Raw genomic sequence first — 21,864 nt, 5'->3', positions numbered from 1 at the left:
CTCCATGAAGGAGGAGTGACTGAGCACTAGGTCTCAAATCAAAGAGGACTAGTCAAGAAGAAAAGAAACTGTAAAGATAGAAAGGATAGCCTGAGCAGGGGCCAAGAAAGGTGAAATCAGTCAGTTAACCCTGAGGATAAAATCCAGCCACAAGGAAATAAAAACATGTACACAGAAACATGTCAATATTCACAGCAGCCCCAAAGCGGAAACAACCCAAAGCTCCATCAACTGTTGAATGGATAAATGGCTTAGCCACGTACTGATGATTGATCGACAACCAATAAACAGAAGAACTGATACGTGCAATCACACAGATGAACCTCGAAAACAGGACGTCAAATGAGAAAAGCTAATCTCAAAGGAGCACATACTGTATGATTCCACTTATACAAAATACCCAGAACAAGCATGTCTACAGAGACAGATATTAGACTGGGGGTTGCCTGGGACTGAGGGATGGAAGGCCACGGGTACTGGCTAAGGGATGCAGGGTTTCTTTTGGGGGGTGATGGAAAGGCTCTAAAATTGACTGTGGTCACAGGTGACATGTCTCTAGACTAAGAGATACTGAACTACACAAGTTGAGTGTATGATACGATATGTGAATTCTATGATATGTGAATTATATCTCAATAGTTTTTTAAAAAAATCCAATGGCAGGACCTAGATAAGCTTCTTAATTCTCTAGTTTGTATGTATGTACTATACAACATCTGACTACCTCCATGATTTTACAATATACTTAAAGGGAAAAGGAAAGAAGGCAATTCCTATACTTCACCTGGTTTTATAATACCCTTTCTGCACAAGTTATTCTGAAATCCATGAAACCAATATATACAGAACTCTACAGCCAGTCACAAAAGGGAAGGTGAGAAATGACAATTAACTGGAAACTTCCATTAAACATTATCCTCTGATTTGATCTGGCTTGCCTCATCATGTAATACAGCTATCACTAAAATAAGTATTGTTTCAAAGAAAACAAAGTCTCTCAACTTGTGTGAACAAAGAGGCACAGTTCTCAACTTGCCTAACGGTAAATAATATAAGAAAAAATATATACTGCAAACGGCAGAATGAAAGTCAGAGTTTAAGAAATGAGTGCATTATAAAGACAAGAAAATTGTAGTAAATTACTTTTAACAAAAACACAAAAGAAAGCTGATCATGAAAATGAATGTCCTAAAACACTTCATCCTACATATTAACTGTTGACACGTTCAATTTCATACATACCTGACTTGTGAGTTGACAGAAGTTGTTCTTTAAATCCTGTGTCTCATCAACTAAGTTAGCACAATAGCGTGACATGACTTCCAGTGAAGCCTCTGACATAGACTGCTTTTTTACAGTGTCAGCCAGTTCTTGCCGAAGTTGTCTCACATCTGCCTAATAAGATGCTCTGTCACTGAGTTTATCAAATCACTTTACTATGACGTTGTCTTAATAATACATAACACCAACATATGGACTTTGAAAACTATCACCACACACAGCAACTCAGCTCCTTTTCCCTTCTCACTGAATCTGGTTACAGACACAGAAGGAGCCCCCCTCCGGCCTTCCTGATATTAAGTTACTCAGACAAAAGATGCAGACCCACTGCCCATGCCCTGCCCCTCCCGATAAATCTGCAGAGCTTCATCACCTCGCAACCAGAAAGAAATGGGTGTGAATGTGCAACAAGTGGTGGTAAATTCCACCCTGTGGAACATTTCTCCTCTTTCTTTATTAGAGGCTTCGATTAACATCAGAGATCTTCACATATTCAATACAGTGCTCAGATCTTTCCAACAGATTCCTATCCCAGCAGTAAAATGAGGCCATTCCCTTGGGGCTTATCTGTCTGATATCTGGTGGTGTGTCTGTGTTAACCCCAGACCCCTAATCTCCCCCTGCTCCCCGCCTCTGCCCTTGGCTGACCACCAGGCCCCCCTGCGGAGCACAGGGGCTCTGCTCAGTGCTCTGCAGTCACCGCCTGGGAGAGGACCTGGGAGAGAACGGATACGTGTGTACCTGCACCACCGGGCCGGGCACCCGAAACTGACGCAGAAGTGTAAACCAACTACACTCCATCACAGAAGAAAAACACAATTTCCAAATGAGGCTGCTCCCATGGCCCTCAGGGAGCCTCGACAGCCTGGCCTCCACCTGCCTCTGGACCGCAGCCCCTACAGCCCGCTCCCTGACTCCCTCCATTCCTGCTGCTCTCAAGTCCTGCCACCCTTCATTTTTAGTGGACACGCTTGTATCTAAATGGTAGTAACCGATACTGAAAATGAGAATTACGAGCAAATTCTTGTAAAAATATTCTAGGTAAACCCTAAATAACAGTGGGAAGATTAAATCAAGAAGAATTTTGCTAAAGCTCACCACTTGAGTCCCAAGTTATGTTTTAATGATAAGTAGATGCATTTAAAGAGTTGAGAGGCTTTAAGAATAAATGATTCAAGGCTAAAATGTTTCCCATATTGACATCTTTCAAATTGACATAAATAAAAATAAAACTATACCAACAAATATGACACAAAGCTATGACAAGCTACTGAAGCCAAAGTATGACATGGGCTCTGGGAAACCTGTAATTGACTATCAAGGTAATCTATGTAACTGAAGCTTAATTTCAAAATGTTCATTTAGGTTTGAGCATGCTTCATCATGATACTGACATGTGGTAACATAAAAATTAAAATTAGTACCTTACAAGTAAAAGCGTAAATTACTAATATCTGTCTATATAAACAATCTAGGACTGAATCTCTTAGTACTTCATAACACACGATGTCTCGAGTGAAAATAAAGCATTTCTCGGGTCTAATTTTTATTTGCTGGATACAAGGTGTGCTTTTAGCCTGGATTAGAGACCACAGATTCACAGCCTGTGTATTTTTTTTATAGTCAACTAGATTCAACACTTAGCCAGAATCTAGTCAAATTCAAAACTCTGAATTTTCTTTCAGGAAACCTGAGACTTATTTCTCCTTCTGGATACTTACTTCTCTTTCTGCTTTCTTACTTTCGTACTGACACAGTCTCTCTTTTAGATGATTCCGTTCGCTGATTAACTTCTTGTTTCTTTCTTCTAGCATCAGACCTTGTTTCTCACTTTCGGCATGGAGTTTTCTGACGATCTGCTGAAATTGGTCTTGGATGCCAATGACTGTCTTCTCTTTACTGTCGGCTTTGTTTTGCGCATCATCCAGTTGCTGTCGGAGCAACGTGTTTTCACTCTGGAGTTGAGATAATCTCTCCTCTAAGGATTCCTGCTTTCCAAGGTGTTCATTCACTTTGCCTTGTTCATTCTGATACATGTGTTCAGTTTCCTGCTTTTGACACTCTGCTTGGTGAAGGTCTCTCTGGACACGTTCTAATGTCAAGGTCTTTACTCTAAGATCATCTCTTGTGCGCTGCAGCTTGATTTTTAGCTTATTGAATTTACGCTCCACTGTAGAGAGTTGCTGGGAAAGTGCCTTGCTGTTATCTTTTAGGTTAGCCACGTCAGACTCCATTTTGTCCTGCAAGCATAACCACTCGTCTTTTGCTCTCTGGAAGGCAAGTTCCAGGTCTCTTGGTGATGTCTGACCTCGATCGTGATCATGTGAGGCAGCAGCCAGTTTAGAACGGTAGGATTTCACTTCTGTTTCCAGTCTTTGTTTGTTTTCTTTTTTGTTCTCCAGCTTAGACTTTAGCATCGTATTCTCAGCTGCCAGAACATGAGGCTGGCCTGTATCCTGGGATATAGTCTTTGTTAATATTTCCTCAGTCAGTTTTACTGCCTTTTGAGCATCATCACTCTTTGCTTTGACAATTTCAATGTCCTCAAAATAGTTCTTTTCCTTTTCCAGGTTCTGACTTTTCACTGCATCTATTTCCAGTCTTAGGCTGGCAATTTCTTCCTGCAGAATGTGGTTTTTGTGCAACAGGTCTTTTGTTTCTTCATGACCAGCAAAAGCCTAAGTGAAACAAAGGAGATTTTTAGCTAGTACACAATAAAGTAATATTTCATGATTTCCTCTGAAATGAAAGATTATCCTGTCTGTTTATACACTGAAAAGGCTGCACCAAGTGTGTCTCCAACTGGAAAAAATAAGGTTCGATGCAAACCTCAGATTTTATAAAAGTAGAAATGTTCAGACGTTCAAAACTTTAATTGAAGACAATGAATCCATGAAAGTAAAAAAAAAAAAAAATCCCAAGAGACTTTTCAAGAAGCTCAGCCCTGGAGAGGCTTTTCTCTGAGCTACAATAAACCCAGAAGGCTTAAAATAAAAGATTTCTAGATCTGACTGTACTTAAACATTGCATCTGATGTGGAATATTTATACAATGGAAAATTACTAACTCATAAAAAAGAATGAAATAAAGCTATTTGCAGCAACAGGGATGGACCTAGACATTATCACCCTAAGTGCAGTAAGTCAAAGACAAGTATTATATCATGCTGCTTATATGTGGAATCTAAAATGAACTTATTCACAAAACACAAAGACACAAAAAACAAACTTAGGGTCACCACAGGGGAAAGGGGAGGTAGGGGAAGAGATAAATTAGGAGGTTGGGATTAACATATACACACTAGTAGATATAAAATAACAACAAAGATCTACTGTGCAAAATAAGGAACTACACTTAATATTCTGCAAGAAGAATCTGAAAAGGAATATGTGTGTACGTGTGAGTGTGTGTGTAAGTGAGTGTGTATGTGTGTTAGTCACTCACGCATGTATGACTCTTTGTGGCCCCATGGACTGTAGCCCGCCAGGCTCCTCTATCCATGGCATTTCCCACGCAAGAATACTGGAGTGGGTAGCCATTTCTTTCTCCAGGGGATCTTCCCAACCCAAGGATTGAACCCAGGTGTCCTGCATTGCAGGCAGATTCTTCACAGTCTGAGCCAGCAGGGAAGCCCCATTTATGTAATATACACACACATATTCAAATACATCTGAATCACTGTGCTGTATACCTGAAACTGATGCAACATTGTAAATCAACTACAATTCAATAAACAACACCACTCGCTAGCTTTGTAAACACTGCAAATGGTACCTCCTATAGAGCTGCTTCACAGTAAGAGTGTTAACTCTGTATATATTTAAATAGATAAAATTTCGTACGAAAGTTTTCCTTGAGAATATGCTACCTTCTAACATTTTAATAGGCAATTACAAGAATTACACCTATTGACAACTGTACTAAGTACTTCCACAAACATCAATTAACTCATTAGCTATGATGATTCTGGCAAGGGAGAAGTTAAAAATATAAGTAAGCTGCAGGCTTTTCGCCAGGTCCTCTGACTCTACTAGTCCTCTTACATCAAACCACAGTTACTTCTCTAGTACAAACATATAAACTCAAAATGAGCCTCTGATTCCATCCATGGCACATACACTAATGGTAAATAAGGTAAAATTTAGAGAGCTCTTCTCAGAAACCATGAGATGATTTGCCGCTGCGATAAATTTCATTATCTCTCCATAATGTTTAACATAGTAAGATGGGGGAAATACAATGAAAAACACTTATTAACTATCACTAAATATATATTATGGCATATCTGTCACTGCTTTCAGAAGTTACTTGTACTGAAATCAGACACTAGAAGAATGACATCCAAAATATGGTCTCTGAACTACCTATACTTTCCTCCTTACCATCAGCAGAAGTGATAAACTAACCTAATGATTGATAAAGGAAGGAAATTCACCACCAAAACCCAGAATAACTATTATTAGTAGCAAGTGTTTTTTTCCCTTGGTACAGGGGAGGCACTTTTATAAGTTTATTCTAAAGAAACAACAGTTTTAAGTGTTGAAAAGTGCTTCTACAATGGACGTCTCAGTTATCTACAAACTGAGAAACTGTAAATGATGTGAAAAGGTCGTTGACAGGGCACTGGTAACAGAAATGACAGTGGAGCCAGGAGCAGACTCTGATTTAGACACTGGAGGTGAGGACGTGCATGCAGTCACAGACACGCTCACCCCAGAGCAGAGGCACTTGGTCAGGTAGCGCAATCGACGTGGGGAGCACACACAGCCTGCCTGGCCTAAAGCGCAATCAGGCTCCCGGCTCCTTCGAGACAGTCGTGAAAGATTTGAGATCAATTCCTATGGGAAATAATAAAGGCCTCTCCTTGAACGAGGTCATTGTATGTCCCTACTTGATTGCTGTAGACAAATGGATGTGAATTACAAATAGGACTCTCCCGAGCTCTTCCTGAGAGGTTTTCGTTGCGGGAGATCTGCTGCTAGGACCTTGGGGATGGGACCCGGTCCGTGTCTGAGAGGGACATCAGCTGGGGAGTGAATTCCTCTGCTCTGAGATGCCACTCGACAAATCTGCAGAATGGAGGACAAACGACTTCAAGAGTGTTTGGTTTCTACCAACTGCTGGAAAAAAAAATTCCACGGGGAGCATTCCTGTACCTCTAGAGGACGCCAGTTAACACCAGACCTTGAGGACTCTACTGTGAGGGAGAACCCAGCTGGGAAAGCTGGAGCCAGCTCTGAGCTGTTCAGGGGCAGGTGGACTGGAGGGCTGGACGGCACAGAGGGAGGGGGTCCACGACCCTCAGCCACCTGCCAGATTGCAGGCTAGAGGTAACTTGATGTAAAATTAGGCACAATCTTCCCTCCCCAAGCCCCTTCTCTTCTAGACCTATTCACTCACCAATGGTCCTACAAGGCAGAAGATCTGTCGCCTGAGGAGAGCGAACAGCTTAACCTCCAGTTTCTACACCAATTTCAACCCTGTGGTTCCTCAGTAACTATTGTGTGAGCTACTGACATGACCTCTTCCTCCCTCTGATCGAAAAACTGCACCCAACATTTCAGGATTATAGAATTCTTATTTCCGGCCTTGTTACTTGGCAATTTTGAATTTCTTTGCTTTTGTTTTTAAGAAGTAACCTAAAATTTCCCGTAACACTAAATAAATGGCACAACACTAAATAAGATGGTACTTTTCCAAAAAAGGGGACATTATAAATAATATTGAGAAATAGTCTTAGAAATTTGAAGTTTTCACCACAGATTGCTCTACCTGATTCCAATTGTTTCTCACAGTCTTCAGTTCCATTTCGAGTGCTCGGAGACTGAATTCTAACTGCTGTTTCATTTCAATTTCTTTACTATGTTTGTCTTCTATTCTTCTTAACTGCTCCCTAATTTTTTCATATGACATATTAGCATTTCTTCTCTTCTCTTCTTCTTGCTTTAAGGTGAATCTGAAAAATTAGAGAGCTCTTCTTAGAAAATCATGGGATTATTCGCTGTTGCTGCAATAGCTTTCGTTCCCACTTCACAATGTTTAAAATAATAAAAATGGGGGGAATGCAATGAAAAACACTTAATAATGATCACTGTTTTCATACACAGGGTTAAGAATCAAATTGCATAAAACTTTGTTTTTCTTTTGTCTTGAGAAAAATGGCTACTTCATACATCTGTGGGTGGGAATGTAAAGTAATATAAACTTTTCGAAGAACAGTTTAGAAATATAGATCACAAGCCTTTTTAAAACTTCTCATACTTTAACCAAATAACACAATATCATTAAAGAAAAATGTATTCAAAATAATTTGAGAAGGCAGAATGAATTTATAGAAAAGATGATCCTTGCAGTATTAAATAGAATATAGAAAGGTGAAAAACAACCGAAAGTCAATTTGGTAAGTAACTAATGGGGATTCCATTATGGTGGACTCCTGTATGGTCATGAAAACAATGATTTGGAAAAATATACATTAAGCTATTAGAAGCATTCACTGTTAAGAACCTGCTATATTATTTCCAAGAATTTCACACGCCACAATACGTTTTCTCTCCTGTAAAATCCAAGAGGATAGGTTAGTCCTTATAACACGCCTACATCTCTGCAGTATTATATGAAACAACAGCTCAAACATTTCTTTAAAAGCGAGATGTACGGTACCTCAAGCTGCTGAGCTCTTGTTCCCACTCTACTTTCTGATGCTCTAACTGTGATTTTACTTCTTTGGTTTCTGACAGCTCGTTTTGTAGCCCACGAACCTTACTTTTCATTTTGTAAATTTTTCCTCTAAGTAGTTCACAGTGACTTCTTTGAAAATCTACTAATCTTTCATAGGAAAAAAATGCATCCCGAATTTTCAACAAGCTACCAAAATCTGCATGATGAAGAAAACAAAGATAGACACACACAAAAAATTATGTGAGTAATTTCTGAATATAAAGAACTGTGCCTTTCACAGTCACTCATCCAGGCGCTGAACAAATATTAAGTGTCTATAAAGTGGAAGACATTATTCTAAGATCTGAAGATAAAATAGATGCCCCTGGCTCTTGTTTAGCTTGAAGTCTAGTACAAGAGAAAGACAAATCAATCAATTATGACGTCAGATAGATACTATAAGAGACAGTTCTATGATAACATAACAGAACTTGACACAGATTGGGTCCAGGAAAGACTTCCCTGGGGCAGAGATGTCACACTGAGACACGAAGGATGAGCAGGAAGTGGTGAGCAGAGGAGGAGGAACAACCCTGTGGACAGGCTCCAGCTGCCATGTGTTTCTAACCAAGACAGAGGGAACAGCTATGGGTTTACCTTCCTCAGTGGAGCAAGCAAAAACAACACCGACAAAATACAGGAAACAATGAATTTCATGACAAAGGGCTTCAGGGAATGAAGGACAATGATCCCGAAACACAGGAGGTTAGCCTAAGGAACGCCCCAGCTAACTGCCTGGAGAGAATTTCCAGGCCCCGACATGGGGAGAAGGAATGGAAGCTGAGTTCACCGGACTTCCAGAGTGGAGGTGATGAAGCTGAGAGTCTGGGGAAACCAACGCGGGCAGAGATCGCAGGTCAGAACCATGGAGAGGAGAGAGCGGAACACAGAAAAACGACCCTGGAGATCTGAGGAGGAGCCCCTCGGGTATTAGGCAGAGGAATGAACAGTGCACATGTGTGAGGAACCACCTGAGACCAGGGCGAAACCATCTGAAAAGACTACAGGAGACCGTGCCTGGTGCTCACTCGCTCCCAGGAACTCGATCTATTCTCCTGAGCCAGGCTGGAAAAACCACTTACCAGCAGAAGGAACAGGGCAGTCAGCAAGGTCTTGCCTCCAGGGCAGGAAATAATCAGCCCTAGCCCCAGGGCCCCTCTGGATGCACCTAACAAATCATGAGGGGCAAGAGCACAGAACGATCTCTGGAAAACTCTCCATATTTGGAAACTAAATCACACGATCTAAGTTACCCTTGGATCAAAGACGTAATGAAAAGAGAAAGGACAACGTATTCTGAATTGAAGGAAAACGAAAACGTTAAGACCAGCAGACATTTTAGGGAACTGACGAGCTGATTCTAAAATTCATGTAGAAAGAAGGGTAAAAACTAAAACCAGATGGAACTACACAATTGTGACCTTTAACCAGAAAGCAGCAGCAAAGAGAGGCAACAGCTGGGCTTGAAGCAAGGGGGTAGCATGATGAGACCTGAATGCTTAAAAATAGGTAATAATTACAGTTGCTGTGCAGACTGAGGTTCTGCCAGGTGGAATGGCAGGGAAAGAAGTCCTGAGATTATTTCAGTTACCCTAGGAGGGAAATGATGCTGACCTGACCGTGGATGAAGGCACAGGAAAGAAGAAGCATCAACAGAAGGTTCAGGGAGTGAGGAGGATCACAGGCCTGTACACTCACCTTCATGTCCTTTCAATGCAAAACATACTTCTGAGACGCACAGCACTGTAACATATCCCTGGCTCTAGAGCAGAACTGACAAGGTGTGCACATATCACTACGCTGTACACAGACAGACTTTCCGTTAACATTTACACTGCGCTCCTACCTTTACACCCCACATCGAGAGGTTCTACTTGCAACGTGGAAATCATAGAGTAAAGCATGTCGCCATCCTCAGAAACAGTCTCAGAAGACTGAGTTAAGTCATCCAGGTCGTTCACGTAATTAATTTGTTCTTTGACCTACACGTAAATAATATTGTTTCACAACACCCTTAAAATATGTATAAAATATACTAAGTGTACAGAGGTGACAAATCTCTGTATCCAAACAAAAACAGACATTTCTTAAAAGAAGAGATTTTTATCAAAAGGATAACTTTATCAACAGTGTTTCTAGATGATGTGTTCAAAGTCAACCTCTCTAGAACAAAGGAAGATTTTCTATTTTACCACTATTCCTTTTACAAAGTCTTTGCAACAAGGGTAATATTCTTGAAAGTTCATTTTTTTTTTTTACTATACCTTCTTCTTTTCATGCGGTGTTATCCTTGCAGGCCTAAAAGAACAAATGATCCTTTTCAGGCTAATAGTAAATATTCAAAAATACAAACAATACCTAAACTTTTCTGTTTTATATAAACTCTTTGCATTGGCAAGTAATTGTCTATAAAGGATGCAGAAATAAATAAGAGCAGCATTAAAGGACACAGAAAATATATCAGTAATATTAATAAAGTATTAAAGTTAGATCCAAGGAAAAGGAAAAACATAAAGTTACCTGCGTTGTGTGATAGGAAACAGTATACCAGTGTTTTTTGCACCTGTTCTTTTCATTAAGAACTAACTTTTATGGCAATGTGACCTGTCTGGGAGGTATTCTTCCAGTCCTTCTAAGAAAGAAACCCATTTGAATGACCAAGATACTAGCTTTTTGAGGACATCCTATGCATCATCCATGCATTGTTAGAAGCACCTGATGTGTCTTGCAGGCATTCAGGCCTCACAGTCCTTCTGGGAGACGGGCACACACAGAGGCTGCGGGACGCACCCACGCCCCTCAGCACGTCACCAACCTCCCAGAATTCAACCAGGGAGTCGGCGTCAACACTGCTCTTCCTAAACGTGCTGAGAAAGTAAGACTGAAAAGCCTTTGAAGTAATATGATAGCAAATGAATCTATAGTACTATGTCAGGTCTAGCTATAGCTATAAAAAATGATTTCTGAATCTTAAAACATATTTCTCAAAAATTAAAAAAACTTCAGAGGTAGGCAAGACTGGAAATCTACTGTCCGTGAAGTTTTGTTTTTTGTAAAGAAATTCATCAATAGGCATTCATTCAACCATTCTGCTGTTTCTTCATGCATCTGACATAAACATACCCAATATGTGTTAATGACACTTAATACAGGAAGCACGGTTTTTGTCATTTAGATCTTTATCATCCAAAAGGAATAACTTGTGAAAGACTGCTAAGAATGTTTTTCTATTAAATAGAAACAAAATCTTCCCCTTTTCCCTGGAATCTATAAACAACTATGAAGAGTAATATGATGTGATGTTTCAGAGCACCTTACAAAATCATAGCTACTCACCATGTCACTATCAACTAGAATCATCAAGGAATGACCATATCCTATTCAGTATAGCCTAAGTGTTTGTAAATTCACAATTATGTAATTTGTGAAAATCTATATATGATAGAATTAACTTAAGCAATCATCTGCATAGTCCATTACATAGGAATTTTACACTTCAGAACCAATGAACAAGCCCTTACCATAAAACTATCCATGAACAGGAGTATTATGTACAATTAGGTTACTATAATACTTTAAAGATAATGCCATACAATCAATAAGCTTTCTAGGGTTGGAAATGCAAACAAGACTAAACTAAATAAACACGTCCTCTGCTGGCTCATTTCCAATAGCATACACACTCTAAAAGCTCCCTTCTTAACATAAAACAAGAAACACCTGTGAACTCCAATTCCTCTTCAGCTACCATCCAGTTCTTCATTGCCTGTCCCAATAACATTCCCTACGGAACGTTTACGTGTATTCCCTACAGTCCAGCTTCCAAGGGGGCTCTTTACTGAAATGACGTCCGGCCAGAGGCACTGTCCTCACCGTGACCTTTCAGCAGTGTCCGTCACTAGAGGTGAGCAACCTCTCGTCTTGGCCTGAGCACTGTACAATGCTGCTCTATTTCCAGAAGAACTCAGTGCTAATACTTCTTCCCCTACAAACAAGGAATCTGGAGAAGGTACCTGTCATCACTCTGGGCCACTTCCGTTGAAACGCTGTCATCATTCGCGTGCAGCAGACCACCGGTCAGCGAATCGGTCTTTTCAAATACTGGGGCCATCCCGCATCCTCCTGGTGCCCATTTGCCACTGTTCTCTTTCTTTACGTCCCTCCTGTGCACATCAGGGTCGCTGCTTTAAAAGCCCACAGAAAAGCCAGTGTTTTCTAATAATCCAACTGATAAAGAATAAAAACCAATTCTTATAAAATTCCAACTCTTGCCCATCTTAAGTCATTGATTAATTCACAGAATAGTTATGAAGTACTAACCATATGCAAGAAAACAAATTCTTCCTTCAAACACAGATACGTTTATGATACAATATGATATATAAAAGTTGACATATGAAAGTGATAAGTGAAATAAGGAAGGATTTGCAGAAGAAGTGAAGAGAGGAGGTCAGGAGAAACAGAAAAGGGAGAAAATCATTCCACTTGGAGATTCGCATGTGAGCACATACATCAGGCACAGGGCATCTGGAAGGAAGAGCACAGAATACATGGAAGGAAGTAGAGAGATGCATCTGGAAAGACACCGAGAAGAACCTCAAGGGTTACACTGGAAACCCGGATGGAATCCACTGGCTAAGCACCTTGACTCTTACACATGGGAGTCACAAGTAGATTTACACTATATTTTTAATTTTGCTATTAAATATAATAATGGTGAACTTAGGGACTTCCCTGGTCCGGTGCTACCAATAAAGGGGGCAGGGGCTCGATTACTGGTCAGGGGAGATCCCGCATGCCATGGTGCAACTAAACCGTGCTCCACAGCGACTGAAGCCAGCAGCCTAGAGCCCACGCTCAGCATCAAGAGAAGCCACCACAGTGAGAAGCCCGAGCACCGCAGCGGCAAGGACCCAGCGCAGCCAGAAATAGATTAAAAAGAGAATTCACAGAAAAAGTAACGCTTCAGGCGGTATTTCAAACGACACGAAGCACATATACCATGAAAGAAGAAATCAGGGAAATATTAGGCCAGGGGAGGAGAGTTTACTTTTAAACCACCCGCACGATGCGGTGACAGCAGCAGCATGGCTGAAAGACCCATGCCTCATCGGTTCTCCCGCCACCAACAGCAATCTGGCCTCCATCCATGGACATAATCAAAGTGCTAGGAGAAAAACCTGCCAACCGAGAGGAGTCTATCCAGAAAAGTTGTCTTTCAGAAATGAAGGACAAATAAAAACTCTTCCAGACAAAGCAAACCTGATGGAGTTCATCACCACTAGTCCCGCCTCATAAGAAATGCTGAAAGAAGTCCTCAAACTGAAATGAAAGGATGTTCATTAGTGACATAAAATAAATTTAAATATACAACACACTCATTAAGGCAAGTATGCAGTCAAACCCAGAATACTCTAATATGTAACATGGTGGTATGTTTAACAAAGTAACTAGTATTAAGGCTACAGGATAAGAGTATTCAAAATAACTATACCCCTAGTAAAATATAAAATTCGTAAATCACAAACATTAGCTCAAGTTAGAAATCATTTTACCGGAAAATAACAAATGACCTACTGTTAAATATTGATATAGGCTTACCCATCAGGACCTTTATTCTCCATAGCAGGAAACTCCTGCTTGTTATTTCCTCCACTCTTTCTCTGCTGAATCAATCGACTCTCAGCAGCAGCATCGCATACATTGTCTGATACTTCCACTTCACTACTTTTGTGCTTCTTTTCTTCTTCAACCTTTAATGAAAGTTTGACACCAAGAATAATTGCTATTACTTAATTCTAAAGACTCTGTTTTCAATTTATTATTTGACTCAGCATTTGCCCAGATTTTAAGTGATAAAAATATTTTTGTGCTTACATTAATTTTATCACAAGTCACTGAAAGTTTTGTAAAATGTGCTTCTTTCTGTTTAAGGGAAAGAAACAAAATTCCCAAAATTTCAAGAAAGGCTTTCTTAATAAGATACAATTATTCACAACCAGTCTTCCCCATCTGACTGGCAGAGATAGAGAAACAAAAACACATCACATATGTCCTCTTCAGTTTTTACCACCTGGATTTTCCATTGAACAGTCAGATGTAGAGGATGTGACACCTTAGTGCCTCACAAACAGAAAAGCAGCTTTCTTCTTTCTGCACTAAAACTATTCTTTCCCCACTGCCTTTTCCAATTCTTTTTTCATTTGGATCCAGGAGACAGCAAAAAATCTGATGGTGTTCACTGAAATATGTGAACCAAAGTTTACCAAAACACAAGGAGCAGAATGAAACTGAGGAGGTGTTAGTCTGGAATTCTGGAATATAAGGAATGCTTCCCAATTCCACATTCAATAACCATCCAATTTTATAGCTAGAGGGTATAGAAATAACTATCTATCTTTGCCCCACTATTTACCAATAACAGCTTTAAAATCAAAAAAGGTTAAATGAGTTGTTCAAAGCCCCTAAAGTGGCATTCCCTAACATTTTATGGCACCAAAAGAGATGATACAATTCTGTCATCTTGAATCTGATAAAATTACCAAATGAATTCCTCAAATGAATCAGGTAAGTTAAAAGCGTGACTTTGGCAAAGTAATTTAATTCGTTAATTGGGGGTAGGGTTCATTCTCCTTTTTCTTTAAAGGAGAATAGCTACTTTTTCCTCTTTTTTGTCTTACACAGAAAAGCAAGCACATTTAAAAACCTACTACTGAAGAAAGAAAAATCTCACAGCATCTCCAACCTCAGTTTTTCCTTTGGAGATAAACACTTGATTATTTTCTCTTTTTTTGTGCTGAGAGTTTATACTATCTATGGGCTTCCCTGGTGGCTCAGATGTTAAAGAATCTGCTTTCAATGCAGGAGACCTGGCTTCGATCCCTGGGTTGGGAAGATCCCGTGGAGAAGGGAACAGCTATCCACTCCAATGATATTCTGGCCTGGAGAAATCCGTGAACAGGGCAGCCTGGCCAGCTACAGTCCATGGGGTCACAAAGAGTCAGACACGACTGACCAACTCTCACACACACACACATACTAGCTATGTGACAAAATCACACATGCCAAAACTTACTACATCTTAGTAAACAACATAGTGAAGCGGTCTCTCTCAAAAGAGACATCTGCGAGTGGTGATTAAAGCATATGTGGGAGCGCATGTATTTGTTATTAAAAACATCCTGAAGTGGCCATGTTCGAAATCTAAGTGCCCAGGCACTGCGGAAAGCAGAGAAGATCACACAGATTCACCCACAATGAAGAGATTAGAGGGAACACGTGTTCATGTCCCTTCTCTCAGTTTCTGTTTTCTTCCCATTCTGTGGAAATACAACTTATATTTAATCCAACAGAGTTAAAAAACCTGCAAAACCCTCGTTGATCATACTCCTTCAACACTTTCCTTGGTGCTTATTCTGGCTCAGAAGGTCACATGGGAAGGAGCTAAATGAGTTTCCCAGTCCATATGCAAGACTGACAGAGACAGAATTAGACTGATTGAAGGACAAAAGCTATGAAAACAGTTTCCTGAATTCCTATTATGTGGAAGGCAGAAATAACTTATTTCTACACAAGTACCTATTTAAATGACCCCACTTTATTCATAAGTAGAAAATCAAAATGGACCAGATCAGCCAGAAAGGGCAAAACCAAAGCAAGAGCAAATGAAACTCTACCTCTTTTGGAAGTTGAATTTTCTTTTTTCCCAAAGCTAACAACACTACTTGTAACATGTCTATTTCATTCTTAAACCTCTGCATATCCTTCTGTCCATTCTTCACTTAGATACACTTTGGATGCTCTGTGACTATTCGGTGGAGGAGAATTCCCATTTTCAAATTCGGCTTCCACGCTTTCGTCATCACTAGCACTGCAATTACCTGCATGCAGGAGCTTCTGGAACCAGTCCTGTATTGGTTTGCTTTTCTTATCAGGATTTTTCATGACAGCAGGAGTACCGTGACTTTTTATTTCAATTATGTGTTTCATCTTACCGGAGCAGACAAGCCACAGACTAGACTGACGTGTCTATCCAATGTCTAATTTCCCATTCATGGGATTTTGCCTCATATTGTCTGATATTTGCATATCAAACTCTTGGTCTTCTTTCACTTCAAATATAACTACCTGCTCCCCTACTTTTTTATTTTCTGCATCATTATAAAAACTCTCCTCATTTTTGATAAACACATGTTCAATATCTAGTTTATCACTTTCAAGGTCTATTTTATTTTCCCTGAAACAAAGCTTTGAAGATGACTGACAAGCGTATCCCGGGGACCCATAGTTCATGCGACGAAAAACCATTTTCGAGACTGGGTTCTTTTTGTTCAGGACATACCTGGAATTCTAGAGACAGATACTCCAAATGCATCTTTCTCCCCACAATCAGCTATATTATTTGTCATGTTAGGAGGTATTTCCTTTCTTTGCTCCTTCTTTAAGGTGATCATATAGTGGCTCCTCCTTAGGACAGATGATAATTTTGTATTTCTCACAAATTTCACCTAACTTCTGCTTTAAGTCATTTGTGATGGTTCTAACTTCTCTTTCCATTCTAATTTGCCATGTTTGATCCACATTTTTTCATACTTCTCCACACAAGGAGGCCTTGAACATACAGATCTGTCCTGTCTACCACATTCCTTATTCATTTCTGGTTCTTGAGGCAATTTTTGCAGCTGCAAAAGTGGAAGATTAATTGGGTTGATTTGATTTTCAGGTGTCTTTTCTGTCAGGGTACATGTGTGCAAAATAATATAATCCTTAACTAATAGTATGGATAAATAAAAATCAGAAACTCATTAAAATTTTACTGTTAAACTTCTTCATTTATATGTAACTACTCACAAATCACCAGATCACAACTAAGCAGTGAAAAATAACTTGCCTTACCGGAAAATAGGAGAAAAACAGTAACTCACAAACCCAATTTTGTCACTGCTTGACTGAATTAAACAATTCATACACATTAAATCTACCAAAAATGAATTAGATGATTTTTAATGTTACAAATGCTTCTTCCCTTAAAAATAGTTCACTTCACAATACCGTATATGCGGAGTCCCTACAGCATGTCTGTTAAGGTTTTGGTTTTCTTTTTTAAGGACTAATATCTGGAGAACAGACAAACTTTATATGACCAGGAGCCAAAATCAATTAACACTAATCAGAAAGAGGAACCAATTCCTAAATTTTAATGTAAATCATATATCATGATAGTGCTGTACATCAGTACATATTGCCTGCTCACATTCAGCTCTGTGTGTGCTAGGTCGTGTCTGACTCTCTGCGACCCCAAGGACTGTAGTCCCCCAGGCTCCTCTGGCCACGGGGATTCTCCAAGCAAGAAGACTTCAGTGGGTTGCCACACCCTCCTCAACCCATGCCTTCCCAACCCAGGGATCGAACCCACGTCTCCCACATTGCAGGCGGATTCTTTCTGTCTGAGCCGCCAGAGAAGCCCGACAGCACTGGAGTGGGTGCCCTATCCCTTCTCCAGGGAGATTTCTCGACCCAGGAATTGAAACGGGGTCTCCTGCATTGCAGGCAGATTCTTTACCAGATGAGCTACCCAGGAAGCCCCAACATTCAGTTATATTATGTTCTAATATCCACCAAAGAAAGTGGATAAAGCATTTTTAGTAATATCTACTGATTTCCCACCCTGAAAAGAAATAAATTCGAACGTTATTATTTGTACCCTAAAAACAAAGGTCCAATCTAGAAGGTTCGATTCTCTTAATAGGCAACTGGGTTGATTCTATGACCCCAGTCTCTCCCTGAATGTTCATCCCTAAGTCGATTATGCCGAGATCACAGGCAGAATGAATCGTTCATCTTGACGGCAGTGACTGGCGATTTCAATGGAAAACCTTGAGCCACTGGGAATGATTTCTCTTTACATGTATCTAGGTCAGGGGCCGTCATATTGTTCAGAATTTCAACTGCTTAATCTTACGATTCAGTCTTTGATATCACCTTCTTAATCATGTAATGAAGTTATAAAAATGGCAAAAGTAAACAAGTCAGGAAATTTTTTTCCCTCAATTCCAAAGACGAGCTATAAATTATAATAGATTCGAACAGTATTTTAAGTTGTATAATAAAAGTGCTATAAAAACTATTAAATTATTAAGCTATTAAACTAAATTATTATATTAAATAATATAAAAACTACTAAATTAAAAAAATTAAATTACTAAATTATTATCTACCAATTCTAAAAGCATAATTTTGAAAGCCGATTTTATTTGTTATGGACTCTGTTACACACTGTATTGTGTTGGTAAAGCATAGAAAATGGTATTAAACCAGAAATTTAAATTTCTAGTTTTCCTCACCTGTGAATGGTTATTTTCATTTCCATCAAGTTTTTCTTGTTCTTCCTCCAATATCGCTTCCATGTCTAGTTCTCCTGACAAATCTGCATCTTTAGTTAAAATTACTTAGAATATTTAGACAAAAAACATAATCTTTATTTAAAACACAGATTTAAAACATTGTACCAAATGACAGCTTAAGTCGAAAATTTATCTTCAGATGAATATTTACTTGTTTAAGAAATACTTCCAATGATCAAAACTTCAACAAACCATTTGGGAAACACCAGATGTCACCAGGATACAGGCACACAAACACCTCAAAGATTCATTCATGAATTCATCCAAGCATCAGTGAAAAAAACAATCAGAAACCAAACAGAATTTCAAAATACAGGGCAGACATATAAAGTCACAGTATATTCTCTTCTCTACTTCATGACAGTATCTTTTTAACAACATGCCAAGCTTCAACTACATTATTATTCTTAGTTTACAAATTCCTCTTACTTTTTGTGCTTTTATCAATTACTTCATCTGAAACGCTTCCCTGTGCTCTTCTGACAATTTACTTTTCATCTTTTAAGACTCAACCTGCTTTGTGAAGTTTCCCTTGATTATAGCTATCTTTCCCCAGATAAATAGGTCTCTGTTTCCTTGTAGCTACCTTAGTACTTTATAGATTTTTCTAGTGTATCTTTATAGACTTCTCTAGCGATCGATATACATCTAAACTGTGAATTATTTCTTCACATCTCTATCCTCTTGGCTTCTAGACTGCAGAGGGCATGCTGTTTAAAATCACGTTAGTATGAACAGTCTTTATTGTTTTTTCAATAATTACTTGTCTACCTAGATCTCACAAAGAGTCCCAGAGTTCTAAATATAATCCTGCTATCCACTCTCAGATGTATGCTAAATACTAGCCTAAACAAACTTGCTTCCTCCACACTCTCTTTGTTATTTATTATACTACCATGGTCAGAGGGAGAATGCAGACACCTTGCTAAGAGGAAGTGTTTGGCTGTAGCTTGCATAAAAGGAGTCAGCACAAGGTAGGTTTCGCCACAAACTCGAATCCGGATCCGTCAGAATGATGGTAAGGCCGTGCCCAGGTGGCGCACGGCTGAGTGCCCTGGGCTTCTGCATTACCTTGTTTGCTTTCTCTGTTTTCTGGCAGCGGAGACTGGCCCGGGTGATGGGGCATGGAATTCCCTACCAGAAACATCGCTGCGTTTTTCATCTTTTCTTTATCTGTTGCGGTCTTCTGTCCGAGTTCTGTGGGTGCTGACTGATTTTTGGTCACCAGTTGGGACACCAACGGACGCCGATCATCAACTTTCAAATGCCCGGCTCTTTGACAAGTCTCACTACTGAGGCTCCAACTAGTCGAATCCCAGTCTGAAAAATGTGAAAACAAAGTCTCCATTTATCAGGATCTGAGGAAGAAACAACTCTGACTACCTCGTACAAAGTCTTTCTTCAGAGAATCAGTTCCACATCCTTCTTCCCCTCATATTCACTACCCTTCAGAGGTGACTCTATCTTTCATGCCACTGTCAATCATGAAGAGATGTTAACTAGGATGTCTCATTTCTTCTACTTTTCAATTTTCTAGTATTACTTTGACTCACTCAGTCTTTATTACATACTCTCTATTTCATAAGAACTTTATTATTATTTTCCTTCAAGATACAAATATTTTATTAACAAAATTTATCTCTAATTTATTTTACATTTAATTTTGCATGATGATATTGTGTGTTCTAGAGACCATGGTTTTAAAAACACTTTCAATGAATGGTACTACTTTAATTAATGGTAGAAGCCTAGACAACATATTAAAAAGCAAAGACATCACTTTGCTGACAAAGGTCCGTAGAGTCAAAGGTCTGGTTTTTCAGGAGTCACGTGTGAGAGCTGGACTATAAAGAAGTCTGAGTGCTGAAGAATTGATGCTTTCAAACTGTGGTGCTGGGGAGACTCTTGAGAGAACCCTGGACAGCACAGAGATCAAACCAGTCAATCCTAAGGGAGATCAACCCTGAATATTCACTGGAAGGACTGATGCTGAAGCTGAAGCTTCAATACTTTGCGCATCTGATGTGAACAGCTGGCTCACCGGAAAAGCACCTGATGCTGGGAAAGACTGAGGGCAGGATGAGAAGAGAAGGGCAAGCAGAGAAGGGGGCGGCAGAGGATGAGATGTTTTGGACAGCATCGCTGATTCCATGGACATGAACCTGGGTGAACTCCGGGAGGTGGTGAGGAAGAGAGAGGCCTGGCTGCAGTCCATGGGGTCACAAAGAATCAGGCACGACTTAGCGACTGAACACCACCACCATCAACAAGTACTTTAATTTCAACGAGATGGTCTTTCCTCGATGTACATATATCTTCAGAACTCATTTTGAAAGCCTTGGAGAAACATCATACCCTGGAGAAGGAAATGGCAACCCACTCCAGTACGCTTGCCTCTTGCCTGGAAAATCTCTTGGACAGAGGATCCTGGCGGGCTACACTCCATGAGGTCGCAGTGGTTGAACACAACTTAGCGACTAAACAAAAACATCATAAACTTATATAAGAAATGATAGCCTTGTGTGTGACTAATTGTTTCCATGTGAAAATAGGTAAGTCTAGGACCACACTGGATCCAAAGAGCACAGAGGGCCATGAGACAGGAATGAATACACCACAAAAAACTAAAACTGCTAGATCTGAATTTCTTAACAGAAGTCAAAGAAACAAGCAAGAAATGTAAAAGTGAAACTTAACCCTGTGTCAACACAAGGGCCCCTTTATCATTTTATATACAGCCACTTCAATGGTTTAAAACAGTGATTCTCAAGTGTCCCCTCAAAATCGCTGAAGTCCAGAGACCCATCGGGTCAGGGGGTACAAGAGGTCAGGACTCTTTTCACAACAACACTAAACGTTACCTCCATTCTCATGCTGTTCTGTGGGCAGTGGCATTCTTCAGAGACACGATATGTGATATCATAACACTAAGGACTAATGGAATTAGCAACTATGATGGTGTGTGCTTGTATTTTAAGTTTTTCTGTTTTATTTTCCAATACAGTGAACAACAAGAAACAAAGTTCCTTGGAATTCTCAATAATTTTGAGAAGTATAAAAGGATCCTAAAGCCAAAAACTTTCAGAATCCCTGTTTTGAAAGATTATGTCTATCGCATCTAAGGTATGATTACTTCTCCTACTCCTAATAATCAAAGACACCACAAACACACACACACACTCAGTCTGCTAATCAAAACATCTGACTGGCCTACATTCATCTGTGTAAGAACACTAAAATGAAATAATTATAAGCTGAAATACAACTGACATATTAGCAAGCGAAGCTTTACTCTAGGGAAAGGTCAGAGTTCAAAAATAAGCATTTTTGGACACTGGAAAAATCTTAGGGTCTAATAATAATTAATCTCTGAGAATTCCTGAGAGTATAGAGATTCCAAACTGAGAATTTAATGGATAACGAAACATATACACAAACATCTTGAGTTCAAGCTTACATT

General features: G+C 39.6%; 1 protein-coding gene across 1 annotated transcript in view; it reads right to left on the bottom strand.

The window, feature by feature from the left end:
* LOC136155181 (ankyrin repeat domain-containing protein 26-like) overlaps positions 1 to 21,864 on the bottom strand; it is a 63,639-nt gene that overhangs the window by 7,536 nt on the left and 34,239 nt on the right. Inside the window, exons 15-25 of the mRNA XM_065917052.1 lie at positions 21,619 to 21,637; positions 19,476 to 19,724; positions 18,345 to 18,448; positions 13,603 to 13,754; positions 12,015 to 12,185; positions 10,266 to 10,299; positions 9,848 to 9,983; positions 7,945 to 8,158; positions 7,054 to 7,237; positions 3,003 to 3,959; positions 1,243 to 1,395 (exon numbers count right to left, since the gene is read on the bottom strand). Of these exons, the coding sequence (XP_065773124.1) occupies positions 1,243 to 1,395; positions 3,003 to 3,959; positions 7,054 to 7,237; positions 7,945 to 8,158; positions 9,848 to 9,983; positions 10,266 to 10,299; positions 12,015 to 12,185; positions 13,603 to 13,754; positions 18,345 to 18,448; positions 19,476 to 19,724; positions 21,619 to 21,637 (2,373 nt within the window). The remainder of the gene's footprint in view (positions 1 to 1,242; positions 1,396 to 3,002; positions 3,960 to 7,053; positions 7,238 to 7,944; positions 8,159 to 9,847; positions 9,984 to 10,265; positions 10,300 to 12,014; positions 12,186 to 13,602; positions 13,755 to 18,344; positions 18,449 to 19,475; positions 19,725 to 21,618; positions 21,638 to 21,864) is intronic.

The sequence above is a fragment of the Muntiacus reevesi genome, unplaced genomic scaffold (genome assembly GCF_963930625.1).
Source record: "Muntiacus reevesi unplaced genomic scaffold, mMunRee1.1 SCAFFOLD_186, whole genome shotgun sequence".
NCBI classification, from domain to species: domain Eukaryota; kingdom Metazoa; phylum Chordata; class Mammalia; order Artiodactyla; family Cervidae; genus Muntiacus; species Muntiacus reevesi.
Note: the sequence above shows the minus strand (reverse complement) of the source record. Positions and strands in the feature narration are given on the sequence as shown.